The following is a 22840-nucleotide window of genomic DNA, read 5'->3' as shown; positions in this document are numbered from 1 at the left end:
GTGTCTTGAACTACTGCCTGTTCAGTCTTGATTTGGGATATAAATAGTGGGAGTCCAGCACCTCTTTCACACATCACAGTCTCTGTTCTCCCAGAAATCCCAGAAATGGCTCAAAGAACTCGCTCGTCCAACCGCAAATTTGTCAGAAATGACCCCGAGCAAGCACTGCTTCTGGGAGATACTTCCAACTTTTCAGGCCAAAAGAGCCTCTCTCGCCATAATAGACAGGACACTTCCGGCGTTTCCCGACGCCTTAAAATCCGCGATGCAGCCAAAATGACCATTCGAATGCGGATTCCGAGCCAAACCCATGGGCCACAATTCTCACTCCTAGTGGGACAGCCGGACCTCGACCGAAAGCAGCCCACTAAAAGAAATCAATCCAAAGAAAGAACTCCCAGCCAGGAGGCTCTGAGGCTGAGCTGGATGCGAAGACTACGTCCAAAACCACACCGACGTGCCTAGTTACCGATAACACGGGACGAATTGAGGAGGAAGACAGGATGTTAAGTTGAGAATGCTGGATACTGTATACCTTTTGTCATGTGCGTCGCCTTAAGTGCAAGAGTTTCCTCTCCAGCAGAAATTCAATAAAACAGGACTCCAGACTCAGCGAGAACGTGTCCTTCAATCAATGTAGCTTGTCAAGAAACCTAAGAACATCGTCAATCAAAAGAAACTTTGCGATTCATCGTGCATCGTTCGATTAATAGCTATGGACGCCCAATCCATTTCGAAACGCTCTTGGAAGCAGGTTTGGAAGCTTCTCAGACGTACGAAAATAAAGGTTGTCAAACGGGGAGATTTTTCATTTCTACCACGTATACTGCTAGCATTTACGAGGACGCCAAGCGGATTGGCCTGATAGGATACTACACAGTCAGTCAGAATGGCTAAACACTATGATCAATGAATAATGAATCTAGCAATACATGAAAGCCATGCCTGGAGACTTGTTCGAATTAGGAGTAACACCTGCGGAAGACTGAAAGGAAACACTGGTCAGGACAAGAGCTTTGACCTAAGCTTCAGCCCCATTGGACCTCAATCTCCAATAAATGAGTCATGCAGCAGTGCCGCTCACACGACTAATCTTTCAAACGATGCCCAGATGTAGATGATAATCAGTTGAGCCTGTCTCTTGTCAGCATCCTAACGGCTTTCTGAAAGGTTTGGGCGAAGGTACCTCAAGTGCCACTACCCATGATACCCATTGAATGCCGGTAATCGCAATGACCAGCAGTATGACAGTCATGATCGACATATAGCATGAAACCCGTCTGAACGTCATCTGGCCTTCAGGTTCGTGCCCAAGGAGCCACCAATACCATATCGCGACTCCAAAATAGTCGGCACAGAGAATGAAAAGTCCACCTTGATATACAGAGTCTAGAATAGAGTGTCCGATGAGCGCAATTGCCAGTTTGGTGATGCTAGATAGTATGACAAGAGCTCGGGCTGCGACTAGAAGCATTCGCGGTGTCTCTTCAAAACGGCGCTGCTGATAGTTGATCCGAAGAGACTGTAATCCCTTAGCACGAATTGAATCTCAAAAGATGTTGCGAGACCTACTACTTGAAGCGGGGGAAAGATGGTTGAAAGCCAAAGCAGTATTTGACTCCACGCTGGATATTGTTTGCTCCAGAAGAGGCCTGATAGTATAGCAAATAGAATGCAGGATGTCGTACCCAGGGCATAGTCAGCTTTGTAGGCGGACCATTTGGATCCAAAGCGATACAACAGAAACAACCTGATCAGGCTGAGCAGCAAAATCACGGCCATCAAGACTGATGGGGCAATCTGCTTGGAAATCATGGTCACGGTTTCGGACGATACAAATCTTGATATTTCCCTAGCGAGGGAGAGCCTTTATGTATCTGAACAATGGCCATACATTCTCATTCATGATGGTTGCAGGAAGTTGTCGTTCGAACCCTAGAGAGTTTTTCTTGTCTCCACAAGTTTTCCGCCGCATATTGACATTGGATGTACAGAATAACTGGCACCTAAAAAACGCCGCTATCAGATTTGTGACCCAAGGTTGTATCAGGGCCCTACATTTGCTGACTCGCAGCGTCACAGCGAAGACTTCAAAAATCTCGTCGAATGGAAACAAGTCCTGACATCCCAATGGCTCATATTCTGAGGTGACAAAGACTTATCTTCAAAGATCTTGTAGACAGAACGGGCTTTCAACGAGCATTGGGAATGCATTTGTGCTGGAGAGTTTAGACGCGCATGAAGACGTGATACTGTTCAGGACCAGGCTTATTGACCGATGAACACATAGTTTACCAAAAAAGGAGCAAAATCTTCTATTGAGGCGAGGGACTCATACACGAGCGATGATCATTTTGTCTTTTGGAATCTGCAGACTTGCTTTCGAGGGGCACTATAAGCCCCCTGTACAGTTGCCCAGCACAAGTCTAGTATAAGGACTTGCATTATAGTACTAGTGCATGAGATACTGATTTTTTCTCTGTAGGGGTGAAGAAAAAACCGAATATTTTGCTTATTGTTTCGGGACAACTCACGAGAACGTGTTATCTATATATCAAGCAGGCAACGCGGATTTACCAGACAAAATCACATTTCGACCATGTATATGTCTTAAGGAGGAACGTAAGTACTGACTCATCCAATTCACCAAGTCTAAAAGATGAGGCAGACAATGTGACAGATTCAAGTTCAATTTATGACCAGAGAGACTGGATGTAGATACAGCCGTAAGCAACCTCCCCGGATATCGCAGCGCTCATCATCTCCTGCGCTCGCAAGCAAAATCCTGAGAGAAAAGAAGATTGGCGCAAGGGACCATTTCGTACATTCGAGAAGGTCCGTCCAAAGCATACAGATCATTACATGCGAGCAACTGCGGCTTGCATCACTGCCTTGGAATACGCCACGAGGCTGAACGTCAACATCATGTGCATCCCGTGGAAACTGAGCTGCCATATCCTGGCAAGGCCGATGCGCTCCAGTGGCTGAAGAAAGTAAAACGCGAAAGACAGTGAACCGATGATGACCATTCGACCAAAAGCAATCGCCAATGGCGAAGCGCCGGTTACTGGCTCGGCCAGGGCATGAATTGTCGGCGTCAAAGACAACATGATCACCGATGCTAGATGAATGGAAGATGTGTCTAGAGATTTCTGGTTGTTGACATCACATAGGAGCTTTTGAGGTAGGCTTCCAATCGCGATGACAGCCAAAGCCGATGTATATCCAAGCTGTAGCCACGGCTGAGCTGGGAAAAGGAAGATAATGGTCGGAATTGCCGCTGTCTAGATCAAGAATAGGACTCCAGCTTGTAGTCTAAGCTGTTGTTCAGTGGATCTTTCGTGGACTGTGCGGAAAGCCTAATGGAAGAAGACACCTAGGTACCAAAGCATGACACCCACACCAAACGCAATCACCGCGAGAGCTTCTGGAATGGCCTCTTGGGACGAGGGGAAGTGGAATAGGAGAAACTGCAGGAGAAAAACAAAGAAATAAGAGATCCCGAAACCGCTGATGATGGCACCGAGCACGCGGTCGGGTAGGTCTTGGGGGTTGATCGCATTCATTGCGAAGCTGAAACTGACAGAGTTTGCTAAGTAGTATAGTATTCTTGGGTGCGTCTCTGGATTTATAGACAAACGAGCGGAGCATATTGATAACCCGTATGTCTGTGAAAGAATTTTTGCAAATTCTGTTAATCACCAGAAAATGGTTCCAAAACGGAGAGGTGAAATTTCCGACATCACTCAAACGGGCACTAAAAAGTGAGGCCCTCAAGGCTACTTGATCACCAGTTGAACCAAGTCTCGAATCACCAGTCTCGAGTCTCTGGGATTTTTTCCCAGCTCACCAGTCTCCCAGTCTCCATGAATTGATCGACTTTTTATTACCAGTCTTCATCAATTGATCGACTTTTTACTTAACTGCCAGAGCCAGTTGGGGCTATTTGTCAATCTCACAGTGCCGAGGTAGCGTGTACACATCTTCAATTCTTTGCAAGTTCCGCCGCGTACAAGAATGAGCGGGAACGAGCACATTGTTCGTGAACTTGGTCGACAGCGGGCACAGAATGCGTACTATCGTGATTGCTATGCCTTTTTCAAATTACTGCAAGACCTCACGGAACAGACGTCTATCGAACTACGAAGCATCTATAAATCAGATGGCGATCATTCAGCCTACTCCGTCCACCGAATCTTGTGGCAGCTTCAGAACAAACTCAGGCTTGATTGAACAGGCATGCGAAGCGCAAGCCACTTGCGAAGAGCTGTGCCCGGTTGATCTCGTCTTCTCCGCTCGGGACGTTTTGAAACCCATAAAGAGGCTGTACAACAGTCCAAATGCCGCCCCGCTTGGCAGACATGCCATCGGAGACAACAAAGACCAAATCGACTCGCGCCTGAAAAGAACTAGCAGACATGGTTGAGGTTACAGCCTGGAATTCTTTCTTGTTTCGTGTCAATTTGTACTGTTCAATCCACTATCTTTTCTCGCGACCTGTGGAATGGTCAAAGCTTGGCACGAAGTGAATGCGGAGATCAAAGCACGAGGATATAAATTAGTTGAGAATCTAAATATCAAGGCATTGGTATCTCAAAACTTCATAGCAGTCAAATCAACTCTCCCCCAAAATCGCACCAACGGGCCACGACATGGGTTTGAGATCCACAATTTGCGTTGGCAACCGGCGAAACTACACCAGCGCGGCAACTAAATACAACAACAGAAAGCCTGGAGTAGCCATATGATGAAGGCGCCAACAGAGAAAGATACCGCTAGCCATATTGCCGTGAACATCTGTCCTCCCAATCCAGCCCGGACGCCAAATGGGTGCAAGCTTGTTTTGATTCCCGCAGTGAAAAGACCGTACATGACAGTGACTCCGACCGTGGCGACCGCGATCAGCAATGCCGAAACCTACTCATATCAGAGACGTGTCATAAGAGCGATTTCGGTATCACTTACTATGCAAAATAGGGTAAGGAGTTTGCTGCCCCGAGCCAAAAAGGTCCTCCGAGCCCCAAGGATCACGACCAAGATGGTGGTGATAAATCCAGAAACGTAAAGGCCGATAATGCCGTGCGAAAGCTGTCGATAGCCCGAGATGGCTTTTTAATCGACCTTTGGCAGGACTTTGTCGATTTCGACGGGCGTAGAGTTAAGCACGGCGGACAGATCAAAAGAGAAAGACGTGCGAGGCTCAGAGCAAACGACCTTAGAGCCATCGCGTGATTTACAGTAGCCCCAGAGCCCAACATAATAGTACTAAAACAGATGTGATTTCAACTCGGTCAATTGAGCATAAATCGCGCCTTAAGCAGCTAACGTGGCCGTGGATATCTCAGCCGCGCCAGCATTTACGCTGGACACTACGTCAGCGAAGCTCCCTCTAGCTACTTCGTTGATATCTAGGGGGTGGATATTGGGGATAACGGGAGAGTCGCGGATGACCAAATGGTCGAATCATAGAAAGTCGGTAAGGTCGATCTACTTCGTGTTTAGCCAGTGATTCATGCAATGCAGAGTGCAAGAGTATCCCACTTTCATAAAGTACAAGCCTTTTGGAGCAGACGGTGAGGAGCAACCGACAAAGACAAAAGACAGATAGATAAGAACCGCCACCGATAGAGACAATGCGATCGCTGAGATCATCTGGTCTAATCTGCTTCCCCCGGGGAGCTTCATAATGACTGCACGAGAAGTCGAATTAAGGCAGTGGTGTAAAAGACATTCAAGTGAGATGAGTCAAGAATTTCCAAGCCCTGATATTCCGTGTAGAGGGCGTCATGTTAAGTAAGAAGAAGGCAGTTGATGTCCCGAGGATGATGTCTTGTGAATTTGTACAGAAAGCCTCACTATGTATCTCTCCTGTCCTTGAGTGTCATTATTTGCGACAATAGTACAGGGTCTGAATCTTATGTTGAGCTTTGTGATGCAGGGCTGAAATGTTTGCCCAAACTCAAGTGCTCACTTCTTGAGCTAGGCACATATGCCGACCCGTTGACCTCAATAAGTAGGCGGCGCACTTTCGCGGTCCAAGAGTATAGCGAGGCGTAATTGGAGCCATACATTCATGAGGACATATTTGTCGCCTCAATTGTCCATGTTAGAGATCAGACCTAGACTTGATATAAAGTTGCCTCGCGACAATCCTCCATGTCTAGATCTTGGTTGCAGATTTATGCACTTCAAAGGACCAATCTGAGCTACCATGGCGCCTACAAGACAAGCGGAATTGGCAGATCTGGAGCGCAAGTTATTCTCGTACCATCAAAGTCACTTCCAGTTATCTGCCAGGGTGCACCTCTCACACCTGACGTTTGAAAAAGGGTTCCGCGCATGGATGGATAACCGTGATAATGTCTAGCGCCTAGAGAGAACGCTGAAAATCCAAGGCTGTCGGCGGCTCGTGGGAGACAGCCATGTGCCCGTGATTGTGCCCCGGGCTGACTGGGAGCGTCGTGTGAGTCCGCGCTACGGCAACGGGATTATGCCTAGCTTGAATGTAGACCTGGACTACTGACTTCGTGCATTGGATCACGAGAATCTGATCGCTGCGGCTCGAAAAAAGCTCGATCCTGAAGACCAGTGGTGGATTGTGGATGTTTTTGTGACTGACGATGAAGGTAAGTTGATTCTCCTTTGAGTTCTTGCCTATAAGCTCTACCCTATAGGCTCTCTTCGATGCGACGGAAGCTGACATTTCTGATACCGCCTTAGAGGGTCAAGATCTTGATAGAGACGTGTTATAGAGAAAGTTCGTCTAATCTTTGAAAGAAAGATACCTAAACGATAACCGACCACCCGATGGGTTGATATATGAGCGAATCAACTACTACGAAGGGTACCTGGATGGGCCCGAGGACCGATTGGCTGCTAATAACTGGTGGGTTATATTGCAGGCCGTGGCGGGTAGCAAAAAAGGTGGATACCTGCGACGTTTCTTTAAGAATGCGGCCCTCCATCGAAAGCTAAATTCCTTGCTGGTCATCTGGGGACTTTGGGAAGGTATGTGGATTGGACTGCTATATAAAGTGACCGCCATGTACTGCGATGAGGTGCGTTAATATTTGGTCATCCTTTCGTGAATGGGTAGATCCTGACTAATATGGATGCCGCATGTAGCTAATGATCTGCTACTGGGACCTGATTTTCTAGACATTCCTGACACTGGTCGGGGGAAGGACTGATCTGCTACCTCTGATAGACGGGGTTACTGTTGGTTTGATCCAAGCCCGTGCGCCAAAGCTCTCCGCAAATGACTTATAGTTCTTGTAACTCCAAATGGATGAGGGGACGCTCTTTGCAGAGTTTGAAGAGGATTATCGAAAGGACATCTAGGAACGACTGAAAGCAATCGATTATCTAGTACCAACGCTAAAAACATTTTTCAAGGATCGCCTCTACCTTAAAGTGGCGTAAAGTGTGATGAAGCGACTTTTCATCTAGCCGCGCGACGAGAAGTTCACCATTAACACCGGGGTGTACAGTATCTTCGACACTACTATCCCGATAACGCTGAGGAAGGAACGTCTACGGGCAGATCTCCTAGAGTTCTGGCGGTTCAGTTTCCAGTATGGGTTTGAGTTGACTGATCATCAGCGCCGAAAATGTCTTAAGAGCCTTAACAATGAGCATACGCCGGACTAAGACACGGATTAAGCTTTTCCACTCCACCAATCAGCCATGTGGCGGCATTTCTGTGGTATCCTGAGAGCCAGGGGATTTCAACCGCCCGGTAGTATGACGCAATCGTCCCCCGCGATCGAGCTTCCGCGTCTAGTACCTTGTGACTACCCAGAGGATCCCTCGCAGGAAATTGATGCTGCTAAGAGATGCGGAAAGCCCTTTGCCGATACGCGGCAGGCAGATTGGTTCGCCCCCTATTAGCCGAGTCGCTATAGTAGCCTGAACCAGCGACGCGTGTGTTGGCAGCATTCCTCCGCCGATGGGTCTTTAAAGCGTTCTTTAGGTACCTCATAGATAGTGACGGGAGCGGTACGTTAGGGCATCGCGGTGTCGAAGCAGATAGCGCGGTATGGGACGATCGCACCAACACCGCCGAAGGATACCCTCATGATCCGACCGCCCCAACGGCGCCCTATATAACCGCAGAAGCCCCTAGCGACTTGTCGATGTATTCATCTGCCCCTATAGTTGACTTATTTACTCCCCTGATTCCAGCCTCGGCGGGTAGCTTATAACTATTTGGATATATCATGCATATCAAGATTGGGCAGAATAGAGAGACTTTGAATTTGCCGATCGATCAGCGTTTCATATCTAAATTTGGCGAAGGGCTCACATAACATAACTTCGGGGTCTTCGTTTTCGACGTCGCTCCTGGGACTGACTCCGATGTCCTCCCTGGAATGACTGGTCGTTATATTAGTCTAGACGAGATTTATACCCACTACCTAAAGTTTCCTGCTTTAGAGCTCTATGCGGAGTTTAATGTAGATGGCCCCCCTAGGAAGAGGAAATAGATTGACGGAGAAACCCCGATGTAAAGGGCAATGAGGTGGTTGGAAGAACAAAAGGCGAAAACTCCTAGCAGAATGATGCCATAGATAATGGATGTTAGCGTTTAGCGTGTGGCGTAGACAATTTGAGGTCGTTCTGGTAGGCGTAGTGTAATGAATATATATAAGGTGATTTTATGTTAAGGCTTCTCCGACTTGTCCGTAATGAAGTTGGTTACTATATCCTTCGGTATTTATAAGAGAAGTCTTAATACACATACTATAGACACAGGGAGCACTTGGTACATATAGACTACATGGTCTTAGATTAGGTAGCGAACGCATCTATTTAATAAAGCCCTAAGATCATGGTTTGAAAACTAAGCTACCCGATTCTTTACTAATAAGCTAATAGAGAATCTCTATTTCTAAGGTCCCATGGGGAATCCGCTGAGCATTGTAACCGAGCATAAATTAGCTCGATCGTGTACTTTACTACGAGCGGGGAGACATATGATCCTCCTAGGCTCACGTCTTGAAAACAAGAAGAGGAGATTATGCATTTGAAGCAGCATAGTGTTGCGCTACCAGAGTCACTAGTGTCTAAAACTCCATCGTCGTTCGCCCGGTAGACTCTTCAGAAAGTTTTCTAGCGAGCCATCGAAGCGTAATGGCTCCTAAAGAATTCTTTTGCTCTGCGAAGGCCGCTGGCGCCTTCAATGTGATCGGTGACTGGATGTTTGGGTTAGTCCCTAGCTTCTGTAAGGGCGGATCTACACTCAGCAGCATGCGGGAGAGATGGCGCGAGCCACAGTGCAGGAGTTGGCACGCTCGTTTCAACTTAGACCCGTTTCTCTTCTTTAAACACCTAAGTCTGGTCTAGATGGGGGCCATGTCTGCCGGTTTCTCATTTGGTGAGATCAAGCCCTTTCGTTCCACGTCTCTCTGCTTTTGGGCGAATTGTTGTCGGGTAAGTAGTTTCCATCGTAGATCTTGCTGAGCTATCCTGTGATCCGAAGAGCGAAGGTGGCGAGGGCTGGACTTGCTAACTATTATACGACCTGGTAGGAGTGGCGGCTTGGTATCATCTCCAAGAGTGTTGGAAGGCGAGCCGGGCTTGTTGTATAGTACCAAGAAGAGAACAACCAAGATGCGGATGGGTAATTCATCTGGCCCGAGAAGTTGATTCTCCGGGGACTTTCTTCTGGATAATATCACTGCGGGCTCTGAAAACTTAAACAAAGGTATGGTCTATCTGAATGGCAGGGTTTGATGGTTTGGATGTAGATAGACGATAGGCGGCGCTGGTGCTTGAGAAGCAGTTAGTGGCAGGATTCTTAAATATCATGGCCCGGGATCATAATAGCCGAAACATGTTTTATGAGTGGATTGCAAGCATACAGTAATTCACTAATTCCTCAAGGTTTTGATGCATCGTAATGTCTAATTCGCACTTCAGAATATGATCACTCAGAAATCGGACGAACTTACTTTTCTGATACATGAATAGAGTATAATCCCGCAAATCCAATATTGATGTGAATGAGGCGATAATAAAGATGTACTTGCTCTAAATATGCTAAAATAGAGCTACATCATGAAATAGTACAATGCTTTGTTTTATATTGTGACTCCCGACTTGCTCATTGATCATGCGATAAGCCAAAACAAATCTATCTAGCGGTTTAAAGCGATATACATACCTTTTTACTAAGTCTTGATAGTCAATATAGCGTATATCTTAAGAGTCAGCGGAAAAATGTGAAATACTAGCAATATTAGAAGAGACTGTGGGGATCTCCCTGATAAATGGATCATCTATCGATAATGGCCTACGACGTGTTGATCCCTGCTCGCTTCTGTGGAGTAACCGAAGAATGAGTTGGTGCGAAAAAACCATGTAGATGAAAACCAGAGTTCCCCCAGCTACACTTCTAAGTACTAATGCTACACCCCGTTGGGAAAGCCGTCTTGAAAACTCGGTCCCATCCATGATGGCGCCATGCGGTCTAGGGACCGGGGTTCTCGTAGTGCTTGACGGACTTGGGGTCTAATTTCCTGTCTCCGTGTATGTACTTGGCAGCGTCGGCCATCCATATTCAGTTGTTATAAGTGTTTTGCCACCGTTAGCCCCGTGGGAGAGTCTGGTGTGCCATGGCGAACGTTGGATGGTGGAGTTACTGAAATCTATACCGTTCTTGGCTTCCGTTGGTTCCTTGTAGCGGGTAGGAGCTCCGCTGCTTGTATGCTCTAAGTCAGCCGAAGAGAGCCTGGAAGTGTCGCGAGACGTTGGGGTTGGTAAGGTCTCCGCGGCTTTTTCATTGGCATTTACCGTTGCGACTGCGAAAGAGGGGCCCTTGTTAACAGTAACTAATGGCCACGATGCAAAGCTAATAGTTGCAGTGACATGGCTTGAAAGATCAGTAACACCATCGCCATAATCACTGCCTGCCTTATGAGGTATACCTGTGACTTTAACATCTGGTAAGGCCATGGTAGAAGTGTCTTCTTCTGGGGCCTTTACCTCTATTAAGCTCTTGAAGTATTCAAGCGAAGCACTTAAAAGCTGTGAATTGACATCTGAGGGCGTTGAGTCTATTCTGATCGATGTAAAGTACGGCTTAAATATAGGCCAGGGGGTAGATTTCGATGCATCTTTAGGTAACGTGATGTCTTAAGTGATATCGATAATGATAACTGTCGGCTGGCGGGTGTCGACGGATGCGTTATATGGGGTGGAGCTCCTCATACGGGAGCGTTGCATACTAGAGATCTTCGTATATGTGTCAGCAAGAATGATTGGGCAAAGGATCTGTGGGGGTATAAATAATATTGGCACACATGCTTTCGTTGGTGGTCTGAGAATAGGCATGTGGGAATAGCATCCTAGTAAGTGGTCTGTTTGTATAGGACTTGAGAAATTGAAAGTTAATACAGGTTTCGGATCTGGATTCTGAGCATACTGAGTTTTATAAGGAAGCGAGCTAAAGATAGTGAAAATCTTAGAAAGTGATGCTTTAAATTTTGCTAATGACTCGAGTATGCCGGTGCTCCATATGCCTTTTTGGACGGAGCCAACCTTGTATTTCGGCGGTCGTAGAATATAACCAAGCAAACTTCATAACCCTGTGGCGATCGTTGAGTAGGCCTTTTCTGCGGTCACCCCATCCATCATATATAAAGAGAGCGACGCCCGGCGTCAATAGTATCTGTAAATTACTCTATCTAACCTACTAATGGCTCAAACTCTAAGTCGTGTCAAGCGAGAGTAACTCCGAAAACGCCGTAATAATTTACTTCGTCGCTATAATGAATTCTAGCTGCTATATGGGATCAAAACATAGCTCATCATAGAGTAGCTAGATGGGCAAATCTTCACCTACTATTCGCATCCTCACGTTCCTCCGCCCTCACGAGAAGAAATTATAAGACTCTAGTATCTGAAGAATCAAATACTGGGATACTGATGTTTGAAGCAAAAACGCTCCGCCGTGAATAAAACGCCTTGTGATTATGCGGTTTCTGCCTGGCCTGCCGAGACGAGGCGACCTGTGATCTCTTCTCTGGCCCATTTAAGTGATGCTTGGAAAGCGTTGGAGGAGCATCTATAGAACAGCCGACTTGGGATACGCAGTACCAGAAGCGCGCTTTAGGAGAATCGATCTTTGCTGATCTTCGCGGCTGTCATGCACGCCACGGTTTGAATCGCATCAAGTCTCGCCTAAAAACACAATGTCACTATTATATTCCATTTCTATTGCTAGTTTCTACTGTTTCTGAAAATCTTGCTCTTCTTTAAATCTCATATATCATTCCCTTTCCGCTGCTAGTAAATGGTCCTTAAGCGCTCAGAAGTGACATAGATTAATTTCAGGGGTCCATTGAACGCCGCCGATGGTGTCAATGTGCTCTTCCGTGGCTTGCACTTGGATCAAAATGGACTAGATTTCACATAAGAATCGTTTGAAATAAGAGTAAGGAGGTGATGAATACCTAGGCGATGACCATATTCTTCTCCGTCTCGGTCGCTATCGTGAGCTAGAAGGGAGGGAGTGATCTATACCATTTAGCCTAAAGCCTAATTACGCATAGGATACCTATACAAGACTTACTTTCACAATCGTAGTGCTTTCCTTGGAAGTAAACGCCGATGGCCAAAGGGGCCTAGACATCTGATATTTTATCAGCATATAAGCAGGTCGGGTAAGCAGAATAGGGTATACACAACTGAGCATGCTATAAAGAATCCCATTACAAAGATCTTTAACGCGATCATAGTAGTAACTACATATAGTCTGATGTGATGGCCATGAGGAGACTCTGCGATTGGATTTATACCCTGTAACTCATCCTTAAATATTTGAGGCTTACCGTAAAATGTTGCTAGTACGGTCGCCTAGCTGAAAAGCCTATGTCTTACCCCGGCTGGCGATATGGTCTCATTTTTGGTCACCTGCAGAAAAGCGCGAAGCTGTGGGTTTTTATACGTAAACGCCGTATGCGCGTAGGTATATCTAGCGAGCCCAACTTATTCGCATTGCGTTCTTTTTTTCTCATCAGACCGGCTACATTCCAGGGAAGAAGCTCTTAAAGATCTACACCATTGTCTTGAAAACATGCCGTCGGAACAGGTCTTAGTGTCAATAGGTACTGTAGGTGCGCATATTCAACACCCAAACTAGCGCTGACTTCTTTCGCGACTAGACGCACAGGAACTGATAGAACCACGACTGAGAAGTTCAAAATCTTCGATTCCATTCCTAGCTTAACACGCTATTCTGCAGGCGATCCAGAACCACCTCGAAGACCATATCTTCCGATTCCTTCAGAAATGTCTCTTAGCCAAGTCTCAAGCTGTAGGCTGGACATGCGTCGAGGCAATCGAGTTACATAAGATTTTTGGATTCTTGGCCGACCACAAGGGGAGAATAGAGTCGCAACCTTATTATCCACCAGCGCAATCAATTCAAAAATGGCATCGCGTGATCAGCAATATTCGCCACGCTTCTGTTCACCGCGTTCCACAAGCCCGAGATATCTTGCTTCAAATGGTACGACACGCAATCGGCTTTATGGAAAGCATCGCCAGCGGAAGAAGCTCAAGAAGCCTCCGTCGACTTCATCGCTTCGTGAAGACCATGCTTCATACCTCAGACCGCCTACAAGCCCAGCTGAGAGGTAAAGTGAGAATGCAAGTACAGTTGTGCAACGCTCACCCCGAGTAGCTCGGACGCCGATTGTAATTACTACCAGAGGCCACGGAAAGAGTTCAAGCAGACATCGAGCAGCGCATAGTGTCCCAAATTCGAGGCTTTCTACAGCTCGAGTTTTCCTAAGTCAAGGAAGGCGACAGGCTAGCTTACGAGCCACCAAAGGACAAATGTGACTGTTATATGATGTAGCACCCGCTAAGAGAAATACGCCATCATTTTCGAAGCAAGAAGTTTTGTATTCACCTAGCTTACAATCGAAATGTTCACACATCTCATGGATCCACGTAGAATGTTTGTCCCAGATCTATGCAACGTAGCCAGGAAACCGAAGACCCTTCGCCTTATACCCATCTCGTGGCAATCTTTTCATCCAAAAGCCCACATTGTCGTTTCCATTCGACTTCTGCCTGCGCTTCCTCCATGCGCGATTTGTCCAAAGCCGTTTGGAGCAATACGATCGTCTGGATTAGGCGGGGATCTCCAGCGGGACTTACTCCAGGGTTGAAATGGTACTACAGAGCTAGGTCCTGAGTGGAGTCTATCACGGTTGCGACGAGTCGATGAAAGTTTTTGAAACAATCGGTGTAAAAATCATTCTCTTGCTCTTGCTGCTTTCGTTGTTGCAGCCATTGCTGTTTCAGTGCCCGAGGCGTGGTCTTGGGAGATCTTTTCGACATCCTGAGTCGGGGCCGCGTCGCTTCTACAGCCATCGTAGACCCTCCGGCCATGGCAATCTGGTGATCGAGTGAGTTGATTTCTGGGAAAGACGTCTGGAGTGGCGGAGCAACAGTGGTCATTGCAATCAGCTCGGCATCTTGTGTGGGGTCAGCAGGCCGACTGTATATGCTTGTGGCGCTGTCGCGAAATTGGAGGGAGAGGGCTTTGCGGAAGGCGTTCATGGTGTCGAAAAATTGACAGGAGCGATCTCTCTAGGCGCGGGAGCATATGTCGAAGACTAGAACTAAAATATCAAATCAGGATCGGGCCGTTGACATTTGAGCTAGCGTGTCCTACGTCGGCTCTGTAATGGTGGATCTCAACATACTACGAATCCTAGTTTCTTTATAATCACCAGCGATGCTTCGTGGAGCGCAAGAAGTTACTTCAACAAACAACACACATTATTTTGCTTTCTCTCTTGCGACAGTCACGATAGTATGCTCTGTAAGCCCAAACCAAGGAAATAAACGCCCAATTGCATATTACGGTACTTGTGAGGCGGCGATAAATTGACGGGGCCATCAACATCAAAGCCGCCTTCGCTTCTGTCGTGACGCAGGTTCTACAAAGCGAATCGTTCTTTTTGCTTCGCAAGCACAGTAGCAGTATCTCACGGGCTCAGCAAGCAATCTTGACACCACTGATGCCCCACTAAAAGATTTCCCATCGAGCATAGCTGCAGATAGCTCTACCTTGGCGGATCCAGCTAGCTTGGAGATACTCACCAAGGAAGTTTGTCGCATGTTCTGTTCTTTGCTCTCTATACCAGAAGAGGGGTTCAACCACGACAGGGCCATATCCGATCTCGGAGTTGACTGACTGGTGAAAGTTGAGATTCGGAAATGGTGGCGCCGCCACCTTGACTTGGATATCAACATCTTTCAAATCAGCAACGCGCCATCGGTGAATTCTGCGATCCGGTCCTTAGGAGCAAAGTTCATACAACGTTGAATATATTGGTCGCGGAGTTTGAGGTCAAACAACTTGCCACCGATGTGGGTTTTGGCAAACGACTGGAAACTGTGCGGGCTATGAGCATAGGAGCTTGGACGACCATTTAGGCTGATGACAAAACATATATCTGAAACTTCGACGCTAGGGATGACTGTGGTTGAACTGTTGAACGAAGCGTATTCTCTTGCCATATAAATTCCCTCGCTTATGTGCGAATATCATACTGTGTAGGGTTAGAGTATATTGAACGCAGAATTACGAGCGCACTGTGGTTTATTCGACCGTCGCAAGTTATTTTCTATTTAGTAAAACCTGCTAATTCGGCATACGAACCCTGCCCATTCATCTCACTATCCGGTCAGTAGAACCTTATTATGATGAAACAACATGTTCAGGATCCTCAGCGTCCCCGGCCCTTTTGAACATCCTTGACGAAGCATGTGTAGGTTGGTTTTCCCTGACCTGTGTTTTGATAATAAATATACACTACCAAACTTATCTTCCATTAACCTTGGGCTGGCGCATAAATGCTTGCAGATTAGCCTGATCAGACAGGACTCCAATTTAGTGATTACTTCCGTCAAGATAATGTCGCCAATGGTTGAATGAATGCAGGATAGCAAAGGGTTCCTAGTCTGGTGTATTGTAATTCACCTCTGTTTCGGTGAACTACTACGCCTCTTTGTGTCGACAGTGGCATACCTCTGTCAACTTTCGATGCACGGATGACGGAGCTACGGGCTCTTTGCCTCGCAGGACCTATCCCGTGCCTTGGTAAGCATAGCACATAGGATAAGAACCATCGCAGGTCCGATATAGAGACGACAATCGGTTGGTCTGAATAAACACGCATATCCTGGCGCCTTCATATGTTCGTTATCAGAGCTCTTGACTATTTCTACTACCTTTACCGAACCTGGTGGTGGCCATAAAAACAGTATAATTGGTTTTGCGCGAACGTTAACAAATGGTCAGAGCAGTCCGAGCAACCGTGCCAGCAGTCTGATTGGCGGGTACTCATCCTAGCAATGGACAGTGCGGGAGGCGCAAGCGTTCCGTGTTTGTTACATGTAGCTAGGATCGTTCAGTGCTTTTTATCTCAGGTTACTATGATTATTTCGCGAACCTTGGAGCCTGATTGATTGCGCCAACTGCAATAAATATGTGACAACATGTTTTCCGTTCGCTGATCACTTCCTTTTCTTCAGTTGTAACTAGCTGAGTACCGGCTGATAAAATCGCCAAACCGCCATCCCTTGCTTTGTCCCTCTTCCCGCTGAGCCCAATCATATTGACTTTCGAGAAAATCTCTCTCAGCTTCAGCCCGAATCCCGGACTAAATCATACCGGCCAGGTTAACTTGCGGAAGTCCGTTAGAACCAGGTTGGGACGATAGATCCTATAGCTTACCCTAGTTATACAGCGGTTGTTGGTCTAAACCCCGCGCGGAGCAATTCCGGTTTACCAAGAATTATTGAGTCATTATGCATGTGACTAGCGTTCCCACATTTTATTTCTAAATATCTCCAGATGAACAACGCAGACACCGGGCTTAATACCTATTACTTGTTACACTGCAGATAATAACTGACCGCTACTTGAGACCGAACCCATCCCCCAATTTTGTATTCTCGTTTATTTCAATCATTTCTACCCTATGGATCTATCAACCAATGCATTCGTGGGACTTGGAGGTACTAAGCGACATGTACGCTTATAGCAACAGATTTAATTTGCAATAATATGGCATTATGGTGGCGTTATAGTGCAGAGCCGAGCCCTACTAAGTTAGGCAAGGATGGGAGACTCCACTATTATCAGCAATTAAGGCGGAGGGAGAACTGGACACCGCAAATGTCCTTCCTCCCCAACTATGTACCTTGAACTGTTCTTGCACTAGCATACTTCATTATTCGAATGGATAACGCCCCATCAACACCATGGGGGACCTCTATAAGACCGCCATCAATATCGCAACTATATTCTCAGAAACAGACTCTACGGGCACGATTCTCAATATCAGTGATTTATTCTGCAGAGTATCAGGATATGCAAGACAAGAACTGATTGGCCAGAATCACCGTCTGATCAGATCTCAACACCACCCTACTGCCTTCTACTGCGGCATTTGGAACACCATCGCTAAGGGCTCGGTTTGGAGGGGACAGATATGCAACAAGGCAAATGATGGTGCTCTGTATTGGCTCTATTGCACAATAATTCCTGTATTGGCACCAGACGCATCTTGCTGCGATGACGACCAGCAACGAATGGAGGGGCACAATAAGGACAGTCTCCTGGTCCAGAAGTACATCTCCGTGTCATTTGACATCACTTCACAAATTGAGATGATTGAAAGACTTCAATTTCAATCCTCTTATGACTCTTTAACCGGCCTTCCGAATCGCAATTTACTCGTCGAACATCTAATGAAGAGGACATGTTCGACTCAAGGTCTTCACAAAAGTCCCTTTGCCATTGGCATGCTTGATATGGATCGCTTTAAGCTCGTCAACGATACGTACGGTCATGTTGCCGGGGACAAGGTGTTAATTGAGACTGCTACGCGATTAAGACAATTATCTCGACAGGAGGACATAGTGGCTCGATTGGGCGGTGATGAGTTCGTTATTGTGTGGGATGATGATAACGTTATTATGAATAGTGCTTCTGTCTTGCATCGTATCGAGCATGACGAGATGGAAGGAAACTCCCTTGGTGTTATTTTGGATCGGGTATTTGCTCAACCATATTCTTTGGATGATGGAATTTTATTGGAAAACGTGAGAGGGAGTCTGGGGATTGCTCTCTATCCGGACCATGGGTTGGATTTTCAGACCCTGCTGAAGCATGCGGATCAGGCAATGTATCAGGCAAAGTATCGAGGAGATCGCGTTTGCGTGTTTAACTGGGAATTAGATAGCAAAACAACGGATTGACGGAAAGCTAGAGGTGCCTATGATAGTCGAATCAATTGATGGGCCTTGAAGTCTATGACAATTTTTTTTTGGATTCAGCTTAACGTCAAATCCGAGATGTCCTTGAGGTCAGCAGCAGATGATCAGGGGTTGCTACAGTACACAGCGAGCTTACTTCAGTTTCCTGTCGTAAGAAACAGCATATCACAAGAAATCAGTTGTCTTGAGATATTGAGAACCATGGCCTGTCGCAAGATAACTGACTTCCTACGACAGACCACGGACTTTCTAGTTTAACACAGGTAGACCTACCTCGTCTGATAGAATCTCTCGTGGGATGAACCACGTTGTACCCTCCCTCTAGACTGACGCAGGTAGATCTGGGTCTGATAGTTCAGTATCCCGAGATGGACTACGGTTTTCCTTCTGGCCAGACTACTACAACCAAATCTGCCTCGCTCGATACCAAACTTCTTGCGCAGGTCCATGATTTCCCTTCTGGTCAGGCTGCCATGTGCAAAGCGCATGAAATTAGAATTTGAGAGTCAGGAGATCTGGGAACGTGATCTGTAGCGTCTGGAAGATAGCAAAGAATTATTTTACATTCTGACAACATCAGTCCCCAAAGGCAGCACAGACAAATACCAGGTATAGAATTGTAGTCATTGGGCGCCCCTAGGCCGTTCAGCTCAGTAATTCCAGGGGCCCAGTATTAGAGACTCACTGAATACGAAGGCTAGCATTGGCCGAAGTCCGGCTTCTGGTGTCAATCATCGATGTGTGTTGTCCAGGACAGGTCAAAGTTAGAGCCGTAGTACTACAGTCAATGTGGCATGGCTACAGTCCACTCGGTAAATTCTTTCAGTGGGCTATGGCCAGGACCCTGTAAATCCGGCATCAGCAAGTGAAGCGCGTTGGTGCAGACTTACTCAGGAAACAACATGCTCGTCTGCCACTGCTTCAAATCAACAGCCAATGCTGAAGTTCAAATGATGGTGATAAAAGTGCACACTGTCGCAGTCGAGCGATGATCGCTGCATATCGTTTTCAAGTGTTGAAAGTACGGTCGTTGAGACAAGGTTGAAGGTTGATCAACGCTCTTCAGGACAAATTATAATTAAAAAAAAGATAAAGAAAAAAGATTTCAATATTTGATTATTTTTTTCAACATTTCAGAAAATTACTTGAGGGCATGATCCACCCTTAAGATGACCGTTCACTTTTCACCGGCCTGTACTTGGTTTTTGCCTGGTTCACCACATCAGGAAAGAAAATTCAACAGGCCTGACTTTGCATAAGCAAATGCGAACCCCCCGAAAGCAATGCCCCCCAAAAGTGATAGACAGAAAAGACTTCACCGCGGCAATACAAAGCAGGCGGTAACAAGACCAGTCAACAGACCTATAAATATGGCCTCTTTCCTCGGTTCTCTGTCGAAATAATTCTCTTCCTGACTGTATCTGAAGGGTTCCCTCGAGTAGAAACCAAGATGCCTTTCTGCAGCAGATTCATAAGTCCCTCTTTGAACCCCAAGCTCTTGCTGTCACCGATATTAACAGTGCACACCCAAGCCACCAAGTCACCTGGCTCTCTCTACCCATAGGGTGGTTTATTGCATTGTACCCGTCTTCGTGCTTGCCAGCAAGACCATGAGTCTTGACTAGCCAGAATCCATTTGTGAGTGCTCAAATATCCATGTGCCTTGTCGATTTGAGCTAATCATGTGACTTTTGACTAGCTTCTTGACCATAAGAGTGCAAGTGAGGCATCCTGCAGGTAAGTCTCTTGTCAGCCCAATACCACCGAACACTGCTGAAACATCAAATGTTACGACCAGCCGTCTATTCAACTAGGACGGCCCCAAGTCAGCACTCCAAAGGGTATACAATTACCTTGCCAGCCACGCCGATAACAAAATCGCCATGAGGCTCACGCTCTTGAAGTGAAGGTTCACGCTTTGTGAGTCATGAGCCCGTGATTTGGTTCCGCTGCTGATACATGCTTGTCAAACAGTGCCTTCAGCGAGACCATCAGCGAGACCTCCAAATAATGTACACCGCCATCCTAGAGCCCTTCCCAATTTATGCACACGTCGCCGTTGTCCTGAATGAATCGATGATCTGATAGTGTCTCAAGCAAGGCTACCTGTGCACTTCATCGCGGCCGCAGCACTCGTGCGGCTGGACCTTCGTTGGATAGGTACGTCTGCTAGGTATTTCTGCCCAATGACCGCTCACCGATCGTCAGCCATGACCTTGGCTGAAGGGCACACGGGCCAAACCGACCCCATGGATTTGCAAGGCGGAGGATGCGTTGGGTCGAATTTGAGGTCAAGCTTGTCCCTGCAAGACGAGAGCTGCGCTGTCTCAGCGGTGTTGTGTGTGTCGTCGGTGCAAGGCGAAAGTGGATTGAAAGACCGTGAGTGAACCCTCATTATCAGACACATGCTGACTATCTTGCAGGGCCACTAGCCAAGACGCTGCGAGACATGAAGCGATGTATCTCGCTTTGGAGACCGATTCGAAGTGTGGAAGTTGACGTGACTCACGATTGCCTCACGATTGCTGAGATAACACCCACCCCTCACCAGAAACACTGGATGCCAACCAAATGGCAGCGCTAGCCGAGAACACCAGCTACTACTCCGCATTCGGTTGGAGTCGAGGCTATCATGCGACCCTTGTACCGAACGAGAACACACGATGCGTGGTCCGGGAATCAAGCCTCAGTCTGATAAGCTTGGATGTCGAGGAACCCTTTCACAGTGAGACCGGCTTCCTCACCTGCGGAGGGTGCGAATAAGAAGGATGCCGGAGATCTATCCGATGGGAGACAGATCTTGCTCCTCGGGACGGGTCTCGATCGTCATGCACCAGGCCAAGCAGGTGGCCATTATGTATGGAGACCTGCCACAAGGCTTGTCGCTTTCTACTATTCTCTCCAGAGCAAAGAGAACCATCGCTTTTGACGACAGCGAAATTTCTCAAGAGACTTGCGGCTATCTTGAAATAGCAGATCGCAAGCATATCGTCCATTCACTCTGTGCAGAAACAATGTCAGCGAAAGCGACAGAGCCAGCTTCATGCGATCCCGATGCACGCGAATAAAACGACCGTCACCCCAGCTCCTGCGGTCAAAGTCCTCTGTATCACAATCGACCTCGTTTTGCGGTGCAAGCAAGATGAAACCGTCCTGGCTCGCGCGAGGCATTTCCATTGGTAGCTTGCCATATTTCTGCCTCCTAAGCGCATCGATAACTGGTATGCAGCGCATGTTGAACATTACAACTGGGTGCTACGTTTCGGCAAAAAGAGTCTTTCGAACCGTCCTGCGTGGTGTGCTAGAATCGGTTGTGGGCAGATTATTTGATACAGCGCTCGTCATCGCCACGAGAGGGATGGGAACGACATGCGTCTGCGAGCCCGCAGCTTGAGCATTGCATCATTTGCGGAAGGGCCCCTTCTGCTTTCACAGGCCCCTGATGCCCAGAATAAGTTCCTCGCCTTTGATGTTTTTGAGCCCCACTCCCTGACACAAGCAGTGCACGCCCTGAACAATGAAGGCGCCCAACTCCCTTACGCCGTTGATGTTTCGCCATCAATTCGTGTCTACCAGCCAGGGTCAAAGTCACAAGTCTCGACCACATCACCATATCCCGTACGTATGAACACCCATGAACCTGGCCTAAGCTGACCGAAGTTCACCTCTCTTAGCTTTTTTCACTATGACAACACGAGCAATTCTTCCTGTGCAGCTATGTTCCAGCCAGCTCAATACCATGAACTTGCGACCAGCCCATTTCATACTCGAGCACCTCAGGTCAATACTACCAAGATGGTTCAGCTGTCAGCCCGCTGCCCGGGAATGTGAGTCAGAAGTCGTTTCTTTGATCCAGTCACTAATACCGTGCCCAGTAGGACATGCCTCCAGGCTCACCTCGAGCGAATGGTCAAGGCTTCAGGCTACGATGGACTGCCACCTTCCGGCCCATCTTGTATCAACGTACACGTCGCCAGTGTCTCGCGAGAATTGAGGTTTGAATCACTATGCCAGACAAGGTCACAAACACACTCCGCCATGGACACAGAGCTATTGTGGAGCAATATATGTACAGGCTGAAGAGTTGTGAGGTCGAGGATGATAGATTGTGAGCGGACCCCATATCGCTGGGCGTATACTGACATCTTTTGAAGAGTCACTTGTCAAATGCGTTACATTATTACGACACAATGTGCATACACTCGTAGTCCTCGAACAACGCATCCTTTCCCCTTGAAGACCCATGAGCCGACACGAACAAGGAAAGCAGTCCCACACGAAGTTCTGTGCTATCAGGCTGCTCGGAATTCGGCGCGACTGCTGGACGCTCGATTAGCACAATCAGTGCAGCAATCTCCAGATGATTCTGATAGTGCGGCCAACCCATTTTGGCGAGAGAAATGGGCTCCCCAGTTGACAGTACCGTGTGACGGGTATGCCGTCTAGACATTGGCGCGCAAGCTCGAAAGCATAGGATCGACTGCGGTGGAATGGCATTTCACCTTCCGCCTCAACAACGTCAAATGCCGACACC

At 47.2% G+C, this 22840-nt stretch overlaps 10 protein-coding genes across 10 annotated transcripts; 5 read left to right on the top strand and 5 right to left on the bottom strand.

Annotated features, from left to right (window-relative positions):
• Positions 1-2858: 2858 nt before the first annotated feature.
• Positions 2859-3566, bottom strand: N7484_005338 (uncharacterized protein; the record flags this gene model as incomplete). The annotated part of the gene is made up of 2 exons (XM_057115758.1): positions 2859-3284; positions 3402-3566. 2 exons carry the CDS (start codon positions 3564-3566, stop codon positions 2859-2861), a joined length of 591 nt encoding a protein of 196 aa, XP_056975898.1.
• Positions 3567-4219: 653 nt separating this feature from the next.
• N7484_005337 (uncharacterized protein) lies at positions 4220-4420 on the bottom strand (the record flags this gene model as incomplete). Its single annotated transcript, XM_057115757.1, has 1 exon — positions 4220-4420. The coding sequence occupies one exon, from the start codon at positions 4418-4420 to the stop codon at positions 4220-4222; it is 201 nt and encodes a 66-aa protein (XP_056975897.1).
• Positions 4421-7284: 2864 nt separating this feature from the next.
• Positions 7285-7650, top strand: N7484_005336 (uncharacterized protein; the record flags this gene model as incomplete). The annotated part of the gene is made up of 3 exons (XM_057115756.1): positions 7285-7310; positions 7396-7423; positions 7450-7650. The coding sequence occupies 3 exons, from the start codon at positions 7285-7287 to the stop codon at positions 7648-7650; spliced, it is 255 nt and encodes an 84-aa protein (XP_056975896.1).
• Positions 7651-7686: 36 nt separating this feature from the next.
• Positions 7687-8204, top strand: N7484_005335 (uncharacterized protein; the record flags this gene model as incomplete). Its single annotated transcript, XM_057115755.1, is given in 3 exon segments — positions 7687-7874; positions 7905-7972; positions 7984-8204. The coding sequence occupies 3 exon segments, from the start codon at positions 7687-7689 to the stop codon at positions 8202-8204; spliced, it is 477 nt and encodes a 158-aa protein (XP_056975895.1).
• A 2308-nt stretch (positions 8205-10512) lies between these two features.
• Positions 10513-10956, bottom strand: N7484_005334 (uncharacterized protein; the record flags this gene model as incomplete). Its single annotated transcript, XM_057115754.1, has 1 exon — positions 10513-10956. One exon carries the CDS (start codon positions 10954-10956, stop codon positions 10513-10515), a length of 444 nt encoding a protein of 147 aa, XP_056975894.1.
• Positions 10957-13434: 2478 nt separating this feature from the next.
• N7484_005333 (uncharacterized protein) lies at positions 13435-13644 on the top strand (the record flags this gene model as incomplete). Its single annotated transcript, XM_057115753.1, has 1 exon — positions 13435-13644. The coding sequence occupies one exon, from the start codon at positions 13435-13437 to the stop codon at positions 13642-13644; it is 210 nt and encodes a 69-aa protein (XP_056975893.1).
• A 543-nt stretch (positions 13645-14187) lies between these two features.
• N7484_005332 (uncharacterized protein) lies at positions 14188-14574 on the bottom strand (the record flags this gene model as incomplete). Its single annotated transcript, XM_057115752.1, has 1 exon — positions 14188-14574. The coding sequence occupies one exon, from the start codon at positions 14572-14574 to the stop codon at positions 14188-14190; it is 387 nt and encodes a 128-aa protein (XP_056975892.1).
• A 2715-nt stretch (positions 14575-17289) lies between these two features.
• N7484_005331 (PAS domain-containing protein) lies at positions 17290-18288 on the top strand (the record flags this gene model as incomplete). The annotated part of the gene is made up of 1 exon (XM_057115751.1): positions 17290-18288. One exon carries the CDS (start codon positions 17290-17292, stop codon positions 18286-18288), a length of 999 nt encoding a protein of 332 aa, XP_056975891.1.
• A 2287-nt stretch (positions 18289-20575) lies between these two features.
• On the top strand, positions 20576-21995 carry N7484_005330 (uncharacterized protein; the record flags this gene model as incomplete). Its single annotated transcript, XM_057115750.1, has 3 exons — positions 20576-20685; positions 21642-21924; positions 21981-21995. The coding sequence occupies 3 exons, from the start codon at positions 20576-20578 to the stop codon at positions 21993-21995; spliced, it is 408 nt and encodes a 135-aa protein (XP_056975890.1).
• A 491-nt stretch (positions 21996-22486) lies between these two features.
• N7484_005329 (uncharacterized protein) lies at positions 22487-22693 on the bottom strand (the record flags this gene model as incomplete). Its single annotated transcript, XM_057115749.1, has 1 exon — positions 22487-22693. One exon carries the CDS (start codon positions 22691-22693, stop codon positions 22487-22489), a length of 207 nt encoding a protein of 68 aa, XP_056975889.1.
• Positions 22694-22840: the final 147 nt, after the last annotated feature.

Source organism: Penicillium longicatenatum (genome assembly GCF_028827895.1).
Source record: "Penicillium longicatenatum strain IBT 33135 chromosome Unknown contig_2_segment0_segment0, whole genome shotgun sequence".
Taxonomy (NCBI): domain Eukaryota; kingdom Fungi; phylum Ascomycota; class Eurotiomycetes; order Eurotiales; family Aspergillaceae; genus Penicillium; species Penicillium longicatenatum.
The sequence above is the reverse complement of the archived record's forward strand: the minus strand, read 5'-3'. Positions and strand labels throughout refer to the sequence as shown.